General features: G+C 41.0%; 1 protein-coding gene across 3 annotated transcripts in view; it reads left to right on the top strand.

Moving 5' to 3' along the window:
* Positions 1-19,871, top strand: part of PHYHIPL (phytanoyl-CoA 2-hydroxylase interacting protein like) — a 181,639-nt gene that overhangs the window by 159,973 nt on the left and 1,795 nt on the right. For all 3 annotated transcript variants that reach the window (XM_040362045.1, XM_040362043.1, XM_040362044.1), the window contains exons 3-4: positions 6,461-6,635; positions 10,796-10,913. In XM_040362045.1, coding sequence (XP_040217979.1) covers positions 6,461-6,635; positions 10,796-10,913 — 293 coding nt within the window. The remainder of the gene's footprint in view (positions 1-6,460; positions 6,636-10,795; positions 10,914-19,871) is intronic.

The raw sequence follows: 19,871 nt of genomic DNA, 5'->3' as shown, positions 1-19,871 counted from the left end.
TTGAAAAGAACATTTATACTTAGAAATGATTGCACATTCAATATACATGAGCCAATCAGGAAGTGCAGAGAGCATATACACACAGCTGGCTTTTTGTGAGTTTTGTATCATTTCTTGATGGACAGCATAGAAATTAACTGGCCTTCACAGGGTGGAGTGATAATTTACTGATGCATGTCTCTATTATTAAATGGCATATTGTTGAGATGTGGGTACCTCAGTGGTAGTCAATACAGCAGTATTCGTTTTTCACCTTACTACTATAAAGATTGATTGAATGCAGTTCCATACTGATAAATATGTATACATACAATATACTTATGTTATCGAATTTGAAGATTCTGAAAAATATTGCATATCCATTTACGTACAGATTTTATTACATTTAAATTGCTTCTTAGTTTAGGAGGGTTCTGACGTTATTGACAACTCAAGTCAACTCCCGGCAGCCCTGCTACACATTATAGCCATGAGAAATCCAAAGCATTCTTTGATATGGTCCCAGCACGGGGGAGGAGCTGGGAACTCAAGTTCAAAGCACCATTGCCCAAGTTCCTAAGAGATAGAGGAAACAAAACAGAATGTGAGTTAATCTGCCAATGTCAACTGAAAATGAAAACATTGTTTTGTTTTTTGTTGCAATTTTTCTCTTGAAAATACATGCTCAATTCCCTGTATTTCCCATGTCAGGGGCTGCAGTATGACAGTGCTCACTATGGGCAGATTTAATTGAGGCGATGCTTGCCTTTTAATAACAAAATGACAGCTCGTGAAGTAGATGATTTTTCTTGAACAATTTGCATATCATACCCTAAAGCTCTTAAGCTCTGCTACCCATCAGCAAATAGAGTAATGACCCAGAACTGCCTCATTAAGTGCACAGAATGAAGCCTAAATGAATAATAATGACAGCTGTCTTAATTGCTTGCAAACAAAGTTAAACTGTGTTAAAAAGTTGAGCAGACTATCAAACTATTCCATTTTGAAGTGCCTCAATTAAAATGTATCATTTCATCCATACTTAGCACAGAACACAGGCTGAGGACAATGGAATGTGCATCTTGGGATAAACTGTTCAATGTGTTTTATCATTGCAATGCACCTCTGTGCCTCATAAGCCCCAGCACTGCTCTTCTCAATTAATACGTTTCTTTCTTTCTTTTTTTTTTACCCCAAAGAGGTGATCTGCTTAGAAAGTCTTCATTTGGTTTGGCTGTAAAATAGATGAAGAGGAGATTGACCGAAGGCATGGAGGCATCCAGATTTTATGAAAGTTGAAAGAGCAGATTTTAAAACCAAATTATGACTTTAAAAAAAAACAAAAGAGGTATAGCAAGATAAATGTCTCGGTAGCCATAAACAACACATTAGTGACATAAAAAATATATATTTATTTATACAAAAACTAAATGGATTTTTTCATATACACAAATGCATGAATAAAATAACATCTATCACATATTGACAGAGTATTGTATTAGGATACAAAGATCACTGGTAATATGGCACCCCAAAAATTATGAAAAGCATGGGGTTGGTTGCTCCTCTACAGGTTTCGCAGAGTTATCACCTTCTTCAGTAGTAAAGCGCAAACAAGGTCTGCAGTGATTGAGAGCACCTGTGCACTTTGGTGAGCTCTGGTTGGCTGCTTGGCCTTTAGTCTGAAATACATAATAAAAGAAATAGCCAAATGGCTAAGCCTAAGCCCCCATGCACATTACACCACCTGTCGCCTTAAAAAATAGGGCAGAATCATGCATTTTTGGCCACATTAACTTTATTTGGGGCCCTTTGAAAAATGAATGTGTAGCCATTTAAGCATCCATGGAACCAAAAACATGCATCTTTGCACTTGTCCTACAATATACCTATACATATCTATAAACTTTAAGGTTTGGTTCACAACTATGTAGGTTGCAGTTCATGTGTTTTCTGTGTGCATTTTGCATTTTTGATGTGTTTTGCTTTTTTTGGGAGGTGTCTTTTGTCTTGCAGGAGAAACCAGCGAAAATACAGCAGAAATGCATCAAATGCAAGCACTGTGTTTTTGATGCTTTTCCGCTGCATTTCTATTGAAATCTTTGGAACCAAAAACACAATCTGTCGCTGACCCGTTCCAAAAAAAAAAACGCACTGCACAGATGTGTACGTGACCCATAGGAAACTGTTATATGGACTGTAATGCACTTCTGCAAAACTGCACAGAAAAAAGGAATAGGAGTGAACTAGGCCTTAGGCGGCGTACACACGGTCGAACATGTCCGCTGAAACTGGTCCGCAGACCAGTTTCCGCGGACATGTCCGACCGTGTGTACGGCCTAGCGGACAGGTTTCCAGCGGATGCTAAGAAACTTGTCCGCTGGAAACATGTCCGTCGGACATGTCCGATGGTTAGTACACCTAATCGGACATGTCCGCTGGTTATGACGTGTAACCAGCGTCCCGAAATCCCACGCATGCGTCGAATTGATTCGATGCATGCGTGGAAGCATTGCACTTCCATGTTTGAGAACGTCGGTGTCTTCTACGTCACCGCGTTCTCTGTCCGCGGGGATTTTGGTCTGATGGTGTGTACACACATCAGACCAAAAGCTCCCAGGAGACATGTCCGATGAAAACGGTCCGCGGACCCTTTTCATCGGACATGTCTCCTCGTGTGTACGGGGCCTTAAAGGTCCCTAACCCCCGGGCTGCTGATCAGTTACCGATCCGTGGCCTGTTAGGAACTGTGCCGCACAGCAGGAATACACATGGGAACGCAGAGCTGCCAGAGTGCTTTACCGCTGTGACAGATGTCCATTCCTAGCTGTGGTAGAGGGCAGTGTGGTGGCTGGTCATACACTGTATGAAATTCATTGGTGAGTGGCCCTGTGGGCCGCCCCCTGCCTGACATCCCCCAGTTGAAAACTCTAAAGTGCTGGGAAGGCAGTTGTTGAGAGAATCATCTGCGTCCAACGAAATACAAAATACAATACGAATAGTGGTAGGTGACAGCTGTTTGTTAGCATGCAGCCTGAAATATTGGTGCATGACCAACTTAAAAGAGTTGTAAAGGCACAAGGTTTTTTTATCGTAATGCATTCTATGCATTAAGATAAAAAACCTTCTGTGTGTTGCAGCCTCCCCAGAACCCCACTAATTATTTACCCGAGCCCCTTCTCTCTAGCAATGTCTAAGACATCCGCGACACTCCTCCTGATTGTCTGACTGACTTTGATTTGCAGCCGTGGAAGCCAATAGCGCCGCTGCTGTGTCTCACCCAATCGGGGAAGAAAAGGGGCAGGGCCAGGTCAGGACTCCGTGTCTAAATGGATAAACAGAGCTGTAACTCGGCTCAGGTGCCCCCATAGCAAGCTGCTTGGTGTGGGGGCACTCGATAGAAGGGAGGGGCCAGGAGCAGAGGGTGCGATTCCCGAGGGACCTAAAAAGCTCTGTGCAAAACCAACTGCACAGAGGAGGTAAGTATAACATGTCTGTTATTTTACTTTTATGTTTTAAAACTAGACTTTACAATCACTTTAGGACAGAACAAGGCTCCTCTTTTGACTGACACAATCCAGACCACAGCAGGGTATCGGGGGCTTCGTTCTGTAAACTCTCACCTTGTAAAACAACCCATTCAGTTTTAAAATGGAAATATATATATATTATATAGATATATAAAAAAAATTATAAATACATTTTTTCTTTTTTTATATAAATTATCACACTCCCTGTGTTCTCAGCTGCATAAAAGCTGGGGGAGGAAAAGCAGTAGTACACTGAGGTTGCCAGTGAATGGCTGTGCAGAGGGGGCGTGTCAGGACAAGTCTGATCATTGGAGAAGAGTACACTGAGTTCCCAGCATAGCTAGAGAACTGTCCACGGTGTGTTCTCCTGGTTAGTGTGGTCAGTTTTTAATAGAAAGCAGGGGAACTGTGGTAGGAACACCAGGGATGTCACACAAAGGAAGTAATACAAGATTACAAGAAAACAGGATACTTTCTCATACAGGTACATGGTACAGCAGGCGCATACCAGGAATATGAAGTGTTGGGGTAACAAAGGCTTTAAGGCTTGTACACAAGGGCCTAATTTTGGGTGGCATTGGCCCGTTCAATAGAGGCCAGACGACATTTGGCCCATGCGTACTGCAGCTGGCTTCTGTCTAAGGGGCATGACCAAAAAAAGTTTTGCTGACTGGCTCCCGATCAGCATTGTAAGTCAATGGCTACGAACGCTGACCGGAGTCTTCTGGTGGGGGGGCGTCCCCCTGTCAGGACACGGTAGAACAGAAAGGAAGATCGCTGTACTAACATTGGATTGCTAGTGCAGAAGCTCCGACCTGAGCTGTAAGTTTTTTTTTCATTCAGTCCACTGGGTTGATTGAAAAAAAAACTAGCCGTGTGTACTAGACTTTTTTTAGTAATTAGATCGAAGCCCCCACAGCGGTTCTTGTTCCCCTCCTCCGTCGCCGCCATCTCTCCCTGAGTGACTTCCGTGTATCGCGGCTCAGGCACTGTGACTGGCTAGAGTCACAATGAGCACGGGAGCCGCCAGTCACAGCACGATCGCTGTTAGAAACAGCACGCTTAGTGCACCTGCGCCGTTGTCTACGGCGCATGCTCCGTAGACATTGGTACTGTCTTTTTTGCAAATATCTCCTAAACTGTGTAGGTTTAGGAGATATTTCTTGCACCTACAAGTAAGCCTTAATCTAGACTTATCTGTAGGTAAAAGTGGTCTGTAAGGGTTTACAACCACTTTAAGGGCTTGCTCACACCACAATTTCAGTATTCCAAATGTTTACCGATTTACTTATGTTTTGATGCGTTCTCAATGCAGTCCAGGGTGTTTTTTTTTTCCTTTTTCATTCTGACGCTTGCATTATTATTTTTATTTGAATTTGCATTCCAGTGGAGTTTCGTGCATCTACATGCGTTTTGATGCCTTATGCATAGAAGAAATGCAGCAGGTTGTACTTTTTGTTGAAAGCACTGAAACTGGTGTGAACTTGAGCCACTGGAGTGCATACAAAACACTGCATGCAGTTTTAATGTGGTTAAAAAACGCACTGGAAAGCATCTGCTGTGAATCAGCCCTATTGATAAATGACCTACTATGAAAGTCAGAACAAGGCTACGGTTCCCTGTACTGTGGTCTGTTTTTCACTCAGAGCAGGAGCCTCATTCCTGCATAGTAGCCATTAGGCCTCCTGTCCTTTGAGCAGAAAGAACGCTGCTTTTACAGACGTTTTGACATTTATTCTTTCAGAAATAGAAAGAATGTATGGACAGCAGCACTCCAGAAAAAAAACTTTTGTTTGCCTTTATTGGTAAAAAAAAGACCAGTAAACACCACAAAATGAGGGATGCAGTTGACACGTTTCGCAATATTGGCTAGTGCTTAGTCATTATTTTTTCAGCCTGTAATGCTCCTGTATGTTGGCCTGTGTATCCGTGCACACATGGTTTTATTGAGGCTGTAACTGCCTATCACCAACACATTCAGGAGAGGAGCATTTGGGCAGAAAAAAAGCTTAAAGCGGTAGTAAAGCCGCTGGTGGACTTCTGTCCGGCAAGGTCCGGCGGCTGCCGGCCCTTTAGCCGAAGATCCCCGCTGCGCACACGCCGCTGCAGTCAGTGGCGTATTGCGAGGTCAATGTCTTCTAAACTGTACAGGTTTAGGAGATAGTCTTATACTTACAGGTAAGCCTTATTATAGGCTTACCTGTAAGTGAAATTGGTAGTACAGAGTATACTACCACTTTAATGTTTTCAAGCCATTAGAATGCATTAATGCTAAACGCACACAAGGCTTCATTTCCATGGACGTTTTTACAGCCACTTTCTTTAGCCTTTTTTACAGCTTAAAAACGCCTGTCCATGTTATTTATTTTTATTTTCTTTGAATTTTTTTTTTTTTGAGCTGGAGGTCAAAAACGCCGCGGCAGCGTTTTTGAGCGTTTTTGCGCATTTTTTAACGTCTGGCGTTTTTACAGCTCTACTCTGGAGCTTCAGAACGCACTGGTCCTGGGTTTTTTTTTTGCAGCTTAAAAACGGCTCAGCCATCTACAGCTCAAAAACGTCATGGTGGGCATGAGGCCATAGACTAACATGGAGAGCTGTTTTTAAGCTGCAAAAAAACGCTCAGAAAAGTGGCTGTAAAAACGTCCAAAAACGTCCATGGAAACGAAGCCTAAATGCATGCAAACCGTGGCAATTGCCTTTTTTTTTGTTTTAAGGCTTTTCGGGAGAAAAGGCATTTAGAAGAGCTGTGCAAACGCTCAGTTTTCTTGTAGTTTTACTTTAAAGTAGACCTACGGTAAGTTGTAGTTTTATGCAGTCATGAAAAATGTGTTTGTTTAGGATGATAGCAGTTCAACTATTAGTGCTAAAATGGGCTTCCAACAGTGCAGAAAGCATTCCAAGCATACAGGGTTCTGTTATTGATACATATTTTTTTTTTTCTTTGCTCTTAGGATGTTCCAACCAAACTGGTAGCTAAAGCTGTCCCCCTGCCAATGACTGTTCGTGGACACTGGTTTTTGAGCCCAAGGACCGAGTACACTGTGGCTGTCCAAACTGCATCAAAACAGGTGGATGGAGATTATGCTGTGTCAGAGTGGAGTGAAATCATTGAATTCTGCACTGCAGGTAAAAATGGCAATGGGGAATTTATAAGATGTTTTCATCGTTGCCTATTTACTTGCAACCCCAAAATGAACCTAGAATTGTTAGGCGGTTGCAATTTTTTAATGGATGTATATTTTAGGAAATTATAGGATTTCTGCTTCCAGTGTACCACTACTCTTACTGTTGTAGTTCTGAAGTTCATAATTCATGATGTTTGTTTAAAGTGATTGTAAAGTTTTTTTAAAAAGCAAACATATCATACACACCTGCTCTGTGCAATGGTTTTGCACACAGTGGCCCTCGATCCCCCTCTGGCGCTCTTGGCTCCTTCTCCTTTCTGTGTGCCACCATAGGCAGCCATTTGCTATGATGGCACATGTGTGGGCTTACTCCCAATCAGGGCTGTGTGCAACTATTGACACACAAAGTGGGGCTTAGGTCTACCCCTGCTCCCTCCTCATTGAATTTGCTTGCAAATGCTACCACTCAGTGCTACATCGAAATTGGGCTCAGGTAAGCAGAGGCGGCTCTCTAATTAGGCGGTCGCCTAAGGCCTCGCACTCTCAGGGGACTTGCAACCACCTAATTTGCCTAATTAAGGGACTTGAGATGGGTAGGAATAGCAGCGCCCAGGTGGCTGAAGGACGAAGTGAGTAGCAGAGCTCCCGCCTCTACTGCACTGGCTGCTCTGTATTACATTCACTGCCAGTGTACTCGGCCGGATCACCGGCTCCTCCGGTTCGCTCTCTCCTTCTCCATGCAGCACCGCTCAGCCCAGAGGACGCTGACTCCAGCACCAAGACAGAGTGTACTGAGAAAAAGTGCAATGACACCAGCAATGAGAGAGTGGACACTGAAACCAGCACTTTAAGGCTCTTAATATATGATATTAATGCTGTTATTTATTATTGCTTTAATTATTTTTTCCATTATGGGTGTGAGTGGGGCCTCATGTCTAAGTTATGCCTAAGGCCTCACAGCCATCTCTGCAGGTAAGTATTTAGGGAGGACTGGTTGAGAACTGAACAAAGATTTTATTTTTTTCTTTACCTTAATGCAGAGAATCTATTTGGGTAAAATAAATCTTAAAGGGTCACTAAAGGAATTTTTTTTTTTTTGCTGAAATGACTGTTTACAGGGTATAGAGACATAAAAGTTAACTGATTCCTTTTAAAAATGATTAAAAATGTAATTTAATCTATCATATAATGTGCCTCTAGTTTCACGTTCGGTTTTAAAGGTACATACATGAAGTTCCGGGTGAGAGGTGAGTCGGGAAGACTCACAGAACAAAAACAACAAATCCAGGGCAGTGTTTTGTTTTTAAAATGAATCTGATTGGTTCTGAGGAGTTTTAGACACACAGTAATGACAGCTTAGACCACCGTGAAAATCTCCCAGTATGATGGTTATAAGGAAACAGGCAACCAGGAAGTGTGGAGATCACAGCAGAATTAGAGCAACTTCAAAGCAAAAACGAACAATGAGGACATGAAACCAGTACTGCAGTAAGGTAAAGGAAGCTATTTAGCAAAAAAAAATATTTCCTTTAGTGACCCTTTAAGCCACAGTTCACATATATGCGGTGTGGGAAACGCAGTGAATCCTGAGTGTTTCCCGCACCACACTCCATTCATGCAATATATCACTGGTGTCAATGTTAAATCAATAACACCCCAAAACAGGTCGCAAAACTCAGTGGTCACACCCATGCAATCCTATTTTGGTGCTGCAAAAAAAAAAAAAGCTTGCAGTTTTTTTGTGCGGGGTGAATTGAGCCCATACAAAATTAATGGGCTCAAATCATGCTGCAAAGAATCGCATGTCATTTTAATACAAATGCAGTGCGATTCCTATCCGAATCACATGCGGTGCCCCGCATTTCACAAGTGTGAACCCAGGCTAAGCCATTGCAACCACTTTAATTCAGTAGATTCCTCAATGCATAAGACACTGAAAGGGCCAGTCTCTAATATTTTAATTCTGATACATATCAGAGTGTTTAATCACCTGACAGTTTCCTTATATTCCTCAGGACCGTTATTGGTGAGATCTGAGCTTGAGCTTCTGCATTTGCACACCTGCTGCAGTAATTATGAGGAGCTGAAATACCAAATTTTGTAGGGAGACCCAAAATTACCAGGGGGGGGCAGGATTGGAGTTCAGATGTATGGTAGGGAGACAATGGAAGTCTTTGTTCTGAATCACAGTTCCTCCTTGTCGCTAAAACTCTAATTCAGGACCCATAGGGGGAAGGGGGGAATTTACTAAAAGTAAAGGGCCATATTCAGAGAAGAAGTACGCCGGAGTATCTGCTGATGCTCCGGCGTACTTTCAAATTTGCTGCGTCGTATCTTTAGTTTGAATCCTCTAACCAAGATACGACGGCTTCTGGCTTCGATCCGACAGGCGTACGGCTTCGTACGCCTTCGGATCGTAGGTGTAATACTTTGGCGCCCGCTGGGTGGAGTTTGCGTCGTTTTCCGCGTCGGGTATGCTAATTAACTGTTTACGGCGATTCACGAAGGTACGCGCGGCCGTTGCATTCTCTTACGTCGTCGCTAGTCGGCTTTTCCCGGCGTATAGTTAAAGCTGGTATTTCGTGGCCTATCTTTAGACTTGCCATGTTAAAGTATGGCCGTCGTTCCCGCGTCGAATTTCCAATTTTTTTATTTTTTTGCGTAAGTCGTCCGTGAATAGGAAAGGACGTAACTCACGTCGACGTTCAAAAAATGACGTCGGTGCGACGTCATTTCGCGCAAAGCACGGCGGGAAATTTCAAAACGGAGCATGCGCAGTACGTTCGGCGCGGGAACGCGCCTAATTTAAATGATACACGCCACATTTGAATTAGGCAGGCTTGCGCCGGACGGATTTACGCTACGCAGCCGCAAGTTTACAGGCAAGTGCTTTGTGAATCAAGCACTTGCCCATAAAACTTGCGGCGGTGTAACGTAAATGCAATACGTTACGCTGCCGGAATTCTACGTGAATCTGGCCCAAAGTGTGCAAAATCTGGTGCAACTCTGCATAGAAAGCAATCGGCTTTCAGGTTTTATTGTCAAAGCTTAATTAAACAAGCCGAAGTTAGAAGCTGATTAGCCACCATACACTGCTGCACCAGATTCTGACTGCTCCCGTGTTGTTAAATCTTCCCCATAGAGTCTAGTGATGATTAAATCGTTATTCAAGCACTCTCCTGCTTAGTGTGGTCAGTTGTTATTAAGAAAGCAACAGGACTAGTAGGAACACCGGGGATTTCACAATAAATGTAGTGATTTAAAGAGATACAAAGAGAACAGGATACTTTCTCATACAAGCACATGGAACAGCAGCCACATATTATGAATATGAAGTGTTGATGTAACAAATGCTTTAAGGATGTCTGTGCTTTCTGTAAAGGAATCCTGGCAGAGGAAAGGGGATATAAGAAAGATAATAACCGTATGAGCCCCTTGCCCCAAGGGCTCAATGATCACTGCAACACCTATTCTTGCATCTCTGAGGCTACCTATAATGAAGAGTCTAAAGCTGGCCATACATTTCACACTTCATAACTTTTTGAGATGGAAATGAGGGATACCGCTACTCTTCCTTTATAATGGCTTTTGACATTTACAAATGCAGCAATTTAGAAGTTGGGTGAAAGGTTTAGCACAGTAAAACTTTTAAATAGATAAATAGTGCATTTTATATACAACTATATAGATCAGACTAAAATGTGGGACACGTGAGGAGGAAGGGGGGACAGAGAGACTTTGTTCCAAATCAGGAACAGTCCCTGTCCCTCGAAATCAGAGACAGTTTGGAGCTATGAGATTGTACAAGCACATCTATAGCAGGCTGTAAAATGAACATGTATATGATCAGATAAAGGCTAGATCTCCACCAGTGCTGGATGCAGTAGCCGAACTTCTAGAAAATCATGGAGTTCTACCTTCGTGTTGCGTATTTGTCCTGTGTCACTGATATTAGAAACAGCCAGGAAAATAGAGCATTTTGGGGATATCCATGGCAGCCTCTGCATTTCTTTTAACAGGTTCTGTTAGGTATTAGTGATGCAATTATTACTAAAAAAAATATTGCATTTATTCTGTATTCAATAACCATTGAAAAATATTTGTTTAGTTTTCTTCCTTCACAGTAACAGGTAATTAGGCTATTTTTTGCTTTCTTCACAGATTATTCAAAGGTGCATCTAACACAACTTATGGAGAAAGCTGAAGCAATTGCAGGACGTATGCTGAAATTTTCAGTTTTTTACCGAAATCAACACAAAGAATACTTTGACCACACCCAGTAAGACATGTATTTTGTTTTATTTTAATTATTTAACTACAATCTAAAACTAATTATATAGTGTATATATATAATTTGTGTGTGTGTGTGTGTATATGTATATATATATATATATGTGTGTATATATATATATATATATATATATATATATATATATATATATATATATATATATATATATATATATATATATATATATATATATATATATATATATATATATATATATATATATATATATATATATATATATATATATATATATATATATATATATATCATGTGAAAAGGTAAGAACATCCTATGGAAACTGAATAAAGATCTAATGGCTGCACGTTCAAATATGATGAAATAGTAAGCAGTATCAACTTGAGTAAATGGCACACAAAATTGACAAGGTGTATTAACATGCTAAATTAAGGAAAATGCAGATTTGTCACAATAAAAAAAGTAAATACACCTCTGTATTTACTGCCACTTTAAATCCATGAAATCAAATTGAGGTGTTCAGATTAGGTGCCGTTGACTAGAACCTTCTTAGGGAGTCTTATTTAAACTTCCGATAACTAGGATCTAATGTACTGGCTATTGACATGTGTCATGTCAAGATCGATGCCCTCAAAACTCGGTAACAGCAGGGTTATTTACATACTGTGTGTATCTCTATTTTAGGTCAACTGTCCACTTTGTAAATTTGTGTGGTTTTGGTGGTTCTACAGCTGTCCAAATCACTTCCAAGTGCTCCACCACCCTCACCATGTATCCCATGCTTCACTGTCCCACCTGTGTGCCCAAGACGGCCAGGGCAAGTGGAGCAGGTACAAATGTAAACAAGAATGTCAGGTGCACCTTTGTTTAAAAAAAAAATACAGTTGCACTACACATATTCAGTATTGCTGTGCATGCCGGAGTAAGAACAATAATTCTAGGGCCATCATTATGGTTAACAATAAATTGATGACCTGTAAACTTTTTATAGTGTCGTCAATGGATAATTTGAGCACTGAAGTTTGTCGCTTTCACAGGTATGTGACATTTTTATGCTGGACGTGTTTAGTATCTATTTGCTCATATGCAATAAGTCTCATTGGGGAGATCTCCCTTGATCTCCTGTCTCATATTTAAATCAGGACGTATAAGAAATCCTTGGTTGTCACCAGAACAAGTGTTCTTATTGGAAGATTTCCTATCTATTCCTGTCCTGGTGACAATGCAGAATTTGTGATTTGTGTTTCACTTTAAATCTCTGTGAGAATTGTAAGCAAATATTAACCTCTTCCATACAGGGCTTTTATACACACCTCCATACCGGGCCTATTCTGGCACTTCTCTCCTACATGTACAAATCATCATTTTTTTGCTAGAAAATTACGCAGAACCCCCAAACATTATATATGTTTTTTTAGCAGACACCCTAGGGAATAAAACAACGGTCATTGAAACCTTTTATTCTGCACGGTATTTGCACAATAATTTTTCAAACGCCTTTTTTTTGGAAAAAAATTGTTTCATGAATTAAAAAAATAACAAAACAGTAAAGTTAGCCCAATTTTTTTGTAAAAAATGAAAGATTATGTTACACCGAGTAAATAGATACCTAACATGTCACGCTTTAAAATTGCGCACACTCATGGAATGTCGCCAAACTTCGGTACTTAAAAATCTCCATAGGCAACGCTTTGAAATTTTTTACAGGTTACCAGTTTAGATTTACAAAGGAGATCTAGTGCTATAATTGTTGCTGGCACTCTAGCGCACGCGGCGATACCTCACATATGTGGTTTAAACGGCGTTTACATATGTCGGCGGGACTTGCGTGTGCGTTCGCTTCTGCGCGCAAGCTACTGGGGACAGGGGCGTTAAAAAAACATTTTTATTTCTTTTTTTTTTTTTACATATTTATTTCTTTTTTTACACTTTTTTTTTTTTTTTTTTTTTATTATCACTTTTATTCCTATTACAAGGAATGTAAACATCCCTTGTAATAGGAATGTGTGTGACAGGTACTCTTTATGGAGAGATGCGGGATCAATAAGACCCCACATCTCTCCTCCAGGCCTGAAAGCATGAAATCTGTGAAAAAAAATTCACAGATCTCATGTTTACCGTTGCTTAGCAGCCGCAATCGCGGCTTTGTTTACTTACGGGGACCCGGGCGTGACGTCATCACATCGCGCCCGGGTCCTCCGATGGTCATAGAGATGACTGGTGACCATCTGGTCACCAGTCATCTCTATGCTTCCTGCGAGCGCTGGACGATTCGTTCTCCGGGCCCCCGATGGCACGGGAGAGCCCGGAGAAGCACCGGATGGCGGCGGGAGGGGGGGATGTCCCCTCCCGCCGCCTGTAAGAACCGCCGCTATGATCGTTCTTACGTTGTGCAGAATCGCCGGCACAAGAGAAGGATATCTGAATGATGCCTCTAGCTGCAGGCATCATTCAGATATCCCCCCCACAAAGCCCAGGACGTCATATGACGTCCACTCTGAACGGCAGAGGTTCTTTGTGGACGTCATTTTACTATGGGCCGGTAGGGAAGTGGTTAAGTTGCAACCACCATCCTTTTTTTCTCCAGGGTGTTTGCTCTCAGAAAATATATTGTTTGGGGGTTTAACCCTCCTGACGGTATTCCCGAGTGTGGCTTGGCGTTAACTTCAGTACCATTAGCGGTAACTATGAGCCACACTCTGGATTGCATTGCAGAATTATGGTACAGTGTACTTACCTTGTCACCAGGATCCTGGGATGTCATCCCACTGTGTCCTTCGCCGGATCCTCTGCCCAATGCTCTGTGTTCCAGGCTCCGTTCCCTGCGAGCGTCGTGACACATGGGGGCAGAGCCCAGCGGCAATTTCAAAAAGTACAAAACACATAACACATACAGTACACTGTAATGTGTATCAAATCATTTCACCTCCCTTTTGTCCTAGTGCTTTATCCAATGCCCTGCATGCACTTTTATATTATATATACTGTTCTTTCTGCTTGGAAACTTGAGAATGTCCATGGCATCCAAAAAGTGTCACCTTACGTCAAAAGTGGTTTGACCAGCTAGAAAACAGTGATAGTAAATTAGATCACTTCCAGAATTGAGTGATTGTGATTCGTGGAAAAATTCATTTTATTATTATATTATTTTTTATAATTATTTATTATATTATAATTTATGATTTTGTGTTTCAAACTTTATCATACCCGGGATGTCTACTAGACTCTTGTTTGGACAGATTTAAGTGAGTTATTCCTGAGAATTGCAGGCCTACAATATAAAACGCCGAATTTCTATGCAAAACAATGTACTGCATTGAGATTCAAAAATCTGACAATCATACAGCCAGGGAGGTTAAACTAATCTTCAGCCCTAAAAAAATGTCTTTTAACATGTGTGGCAAAAATATATATATATATATATATATATATATATATATATATATATATATATATATATATTCTGTGGCACTGAGGGTTAAAAAGATTGCAAAAAAATGCAATTTAAATATTCCACTTTAAGGAAATAACCAACAATTGGTTCAGCAAAAGACCCCAAATTTCCATTGTGGGATCTGCAGGCAACTGTTGTCAATGTGCATGCATTTACAATAACATAATAAGATTGCATCAATATGCTCTATATGTGTGCCAGAAAAAAAGCAGAATCTGTTGGAATTGGCATGTAAAAGGAAATTAGCCCTTGAGAGTGTGAGCTCTACTGATGCTGGTGGGAAGCTTGGCTTCCACAGGTGTCTGTGAGGGACTGGAAGACTGCCCCCAGCCTGGAGAACTGGCATCTGTTATTGTCACTTTCCAGTGATAGGGAAGTAAAGACTTCCCTAATGCTAAAGCTTGGCTGAAGATACACCAAGTTAGGGAATTTCTTTCTTGGCTAGATAGGAGCATGATTGTTCCAAGTCAACAAGATGGTGTGTTGGACAGGTCTGGAATAAAATTGTGCAAATGGTACAGCCTCTGAGGCTAATGAATCTCATGGAGGATTTCATGGTGGGATGTCTCTTTGACCCAAGTATGGCTTCTGAGAGAATTGTTTTTCTTTTCTGGAAGGAAAACCATTCCTTGGAATGTGTCCTGGTCCAGTCCCAAGTATTTCAGGCGAAGTTAAGGCTGAGCAGATTTCTTTTAATTTAGCACCAAACCATAAGAACCTGTGACTTTGATGCCCTGAGTTCTAAGAAGTTCAAGAAGAGGTATTTGAACATGTGTGAATACTCTGGGAGTGCACGATAGGCAAAAGGACAGTGTGACAAACTTTAAGTAATTGTCTGCCACTGTAAAGTGCACAAAGCACTGATGAGGTGGATAAATAGGAAATTGCAGGTAGGCATCTTGCCTCAGACAGGCAATTACCAACCTTATAGATTTCATGAGAAATTTGGGAATTTGAAGGTGTTTGGGAAATTTAAGTCCAGAATAGGACAAATACCCACTGTGGGCTTTGGTACCATGAACAGATTTGAATAAAATTCTTTGAACCTGTCTTGTGGGGGTACTGGCACAACTACGCCTGGTGCACAGGCATAACTATTCCTGGAACAAGAGATGGTTTAGAAAAGTTTGCTAATTTGACTGTCCTTGAACAATGATTGGTTGATTTTAGAGAAGAGGGCAGTGAGGGTTTAGGAGTTTTGAACTCTATTTTGTACCCCCTTCAAACAGGTCTGGGACATCAGTGACCAAAGAAGCAAATTGTAACAGGTGCCTCCCCACTCTTAGGAGTGGGAAGATGCTTTTGTGGCCCAAGTCTTGCAGTGAAGGAAGATCTGAACTAATGCCGCATACACACCATCACTTTATGTGATGAAAAAAAACAACATTTTCTGTGAAGTAAAAAACAACGTTTTTGAAACTTTAATTTTCAAAGACGAAGTTGCCTACACACCATCGTTTTTCTCACAATGTTCTAGCAAAGCGAGGTTACGTTCCACCACATTTTTCCATTGAAGCTTGCTTCATAAGTAGCTTCTGGGCATGCGCAGATGAAAAAACGTCGTTTTAAACGACGTTTTTGCTACACACGGTCAATTTCTGTGAAGTAAAAGTTGACGTTTTGAAAAACGACACATAAAATCGAAGCATGCTTCAAATTTTTTTGGTCGTTTTTTAGAAGACATAAAACGACGTTTTCCCCCACACACGGTCAATTAAAGTGACGTTTTTAAAAACGTCATTTTTTTTCATCACATAAAACGACCGTGTGTACGCGGCATTAGGTTTGGAAGTTGAAGCCTGGATTGGGAATTTAGTTGCTCCACATTTTTCAGAGGTAGAGGCTGCTGTTGAGGAAGAGTTCAGGATCTTCTGCTATGAAGTAAAGCCTTCCCTCCTGTGACATCTTTTATAAAATGGTCAAGTTATTTCTGAAACAGGTGTCATTCTTGGAAAGGCATATGTATGAGGCATGAAGCTCACTTTTCAATAACGTGGCAATCTGGGGAAGAAAACACTTCTGTAGCTTCCTATAATACTGACTCAATGGCCTATTCATGCCTTTCTGTGTCTGCCTTGTTTAGGGATTTGACTCTGGTAGAGAAAAGGAATGTCATTTTTGAGTTCTAGGCAAAGATGGGTGTATTAAAGTGGTTATTTGTGCAGGGAAATTTAACATAGCTGCAGGAAATTCTACTTTTGTTAGGTAGACTGCTTGTTGCTTACCTGAAATAGAGCTAGAATAAGATGCAAAGACTGCCGTAGTTTGTTTCTGTTCCGGTGCAAGAGGTGCATTGTCACTGCTGCCTTCAGCAGAGGTATTTCCCTGTGGAATATTCAGTTGGGTGAGGAATATAGGGTAATTTAGGGTCCAGAAGGAGAATGCAGCAACCTGAGTGTAAACTGTCCCGTAGCAAATCCTCAGAATAAAAGGGCAGGAGGAAGGGCCTGAGTACCATTATAAGGGCTCTAGGCAGAAATGGCAGTAAAATGTGTAAGATGTGATGTGTAACACCTGAAAAAAAATCAAATAGCACAGCAGCACTTTATATATTTATCTATTTCATTTTATATAATTTATTCTCTGCATTCATATATCTAGGTTTATATGTTCTTTCATGAGGGAGCGCAACACCACTATTTAGATTTTTTTTTTTTTTTTATTCTTACGATGTTTGCGGCACCCTTGAGCAACTCTATTTACCCATAATAGCGCAGGAATACCCCCGTTTTACATATGTGTAACAACTGGTCATCCACCTAAGACTAAACTCCTGAGTGGTTGAGTTTTAAAAAAAAGTTTATACTGTATGGAATACAATTCAAGTACAGCCTTTTTTTTACAGTAATGGTCAGAAGCATACATCTTTTCTGCTAGACGTATGCGGTTTGTTTCATTCCAAATAAAAATTCTGACACAATTTTCCTCATTCAGATGTATCCAAATTACAATACTAACTAATTTAAACAAATCTGAAAAAAACGAAGCCAAATTTTGTCCGAAAAAAACAAATTATCCAAATTTGAATTATAAACGTATTGCTAACTGTTGCTGATTTTCTTCAATGACTGTGTATTCGAATACTCCTCATAGAAGGTTAAAAGATTTTTTTGGCAAAACGATTCTTCATGAATAAATGCCGATTACTGCTAATGATTCCGTTGTCATTACTAAAATCTTGTATATAGTCCCCTTATCATCCCTCCAAGAGCTTGCATACTATTTTTTTTTTTTTTTTTTTAATTCTTTATTTTATATGTTTTTCTCTCATTTATCAGAAGTTCAAACAGCAAATAGTTACAGTAATACCATTAACATATTAATTATCTCTTACTTCAATGTATGGCTACTGTTACTCCTCTCGATCTAGACATCTATTTTCTTATCTTCCTAACAATTGTTTAAACACCAACTCTATCCTTATGAGTTCCTCCCTACTCCCCTCCCCCCCCTAAACCAACCCCCTCAAAGAAAAAAAAAAAATTATTAATTCAATCTCTTCTCGAATATCTCCCCTCCTCCTCCCACCCCCGCCTCAGGGGTTCCGCTCTCTCTCTCTATATTATATATATATATTATGGGGCCCACATCTGTCTGTATTTCTCCTCCTGTTCCCTCATTCCCATGGTCAAGTTTTCCATTAGCTGAATTTCCGTTACTCTGGCCAGCCACTGTCTTCTTGTCGGAGCAGCCATACTATTCCACAAAATCGGAATACATGCCTTTGCCGCGGACAACAAATGTCTAATCAAAGATTTTTTAAACTTAATCATGGAAATCGTTTAACAGAAATACCGCTGGACTATCTTCCAAGTTCACCTCCGTGATTTCCCTTGTTGTATCCGAGACCATTTCCCAAAATTCTTTCAATTTAGGGCATTCCCAGAATATGTGCAACATGGTGCCCTCCGCCTCTCCAACATTGATCAGCTTGTATACAATTGATGTTAGGCTAATTCCCAGGGATGTATTTTGGCCCTTTTTTAAAATATTGGTGCTACATTAGCTTTTCTCCAACCAGCTGGTACCATTCCAGTCAGTAAAAATTTGGAACAATGGTCTAGCAAATACTTGACTGAGTTCCCTAAGTACCCTCGGGTGCAAGCCATCTGGTGCCAGTGATTTATTAATGTTAAGTTTCCCAAGTCTATTTCTAATTCTGTCCTCTGTTAGCCATGAGGGTGCTTCCTGTGATGTGTCATGAGGACAAACACTGCAGTTTTGGTTACTGAAGCCCCCCGATTTCCTTGTGAAGACTGAGAACAATGAATTCAATACCTTCACCATCTCCCCATCCCTTATAACCCTTTCGTTTCGGAGCATGCATAGTCTAATGAAAATCGGATGTTGTGTTCACATCCAACAAAAATGTTATAGTCGGCATATCCAGCTTTTGTACGAAAAATCGGAAACGGCTGTTGAAAGCACGATACTAACGATCCGAAAACTGTCAGATAGTTTGTCCTACGAAATTTAACTTCTGGTTTTCTTGTTTATTAAAAAATAAAATAAAATGGGAAACCATTGATCATGTTCCTTCCACTTCACATTCATACACCACTTTGTGTTGGTCTATCACATAAAATCCCAATAAAATACATTTACGTTTTTGGTTGTAACATGACAAAAAAGTTTCAAGAGTTAGGAATACTTTTTCAAGGCACTGTATGTTGAAGCTTGCAAGTGGTTTTCCTGGGGGTTATGGCTGAATCATAACCCTGGTATTTTCTTTTTCAGTCAGCGATTGTCTACTTCATAAGGAAAAAGAATAGGGCGCTTCTGTCAGGAAATGTCCTCCAGTGATCTGTACTAGATTGTCACATCAGCATTAGGTTCAACATCAAGGTTAAGGGGAGGAGGAAATACTTGGGGAGCACTTGCAGCAGCACTAAGGCCCCTTTCACACTGGGGCGGGAGCGGCGGTAAAGCGCTGCTATTTATAGCAGCGCTTTACCGCTAATTTCGCAGCACTATTCGGACGCTAGCGGTGCGGATTTACCCCCCCGCCAGTTACCGGTCGAAAAAGGGTTAAAAACCACTGCAAAGCGCCTCTGCAGAGGTGCATTGCCAGCGGTATAGCCACGGTTTCCTATTGCTTTTAATGGGCAGGAGTGGTGGAGGAGCGTTAAACACACCGCTCCAAAGATGCAGCTAGCAGGACTTTTCACACTGGAGAAACAGCAGCCGCTGTTTCAGGTCGATTTGCAGGCGCTATTTTTGACGCAATAGCACCTGCAAACCGCCCTAGTGTGAAAGGGGTCTTAAGGTAGAGGAAGCAGCTCTGGGGGAAACTAAAGTAAAAAAACAGAAGGCACTTAAAGTGCAGTAGTAAGGAGTTTTTATTCAAAAAAGCGGTTAAAAACACTTGCAATGTAATAGATCAAATGAGCATCTCAGTCAGCATAATAGGCATCCTGTAGAGTCCTTCACCTCTAAGGGAAGGAAGAGCTGGCCTGCTGCTGTGACAGGAGAGGGAGAAACGAGGAAGATGGCAGATGAACTCCTGAAACCATGCT

This window comes from Rana temporaria, chromosome 8, assembly GCF_905171775.1.
Source record: "Rana temporaria chromosome 8, aRanTem1.1, whole genome shotgun sequence".
In the NCBI taxonomy this organism is placed as follows: domain Eukaryota; kingdom Metazoa; phylum Chordata; class Amphibia; order Anura; family Ranidae; genus Rana; species Rana temporaria.
The sequence above is the reverse complement of the archived record's forward strand: the minus strand, read 5'-3'. Positions and strand labels throughout refer to the sequence as shown.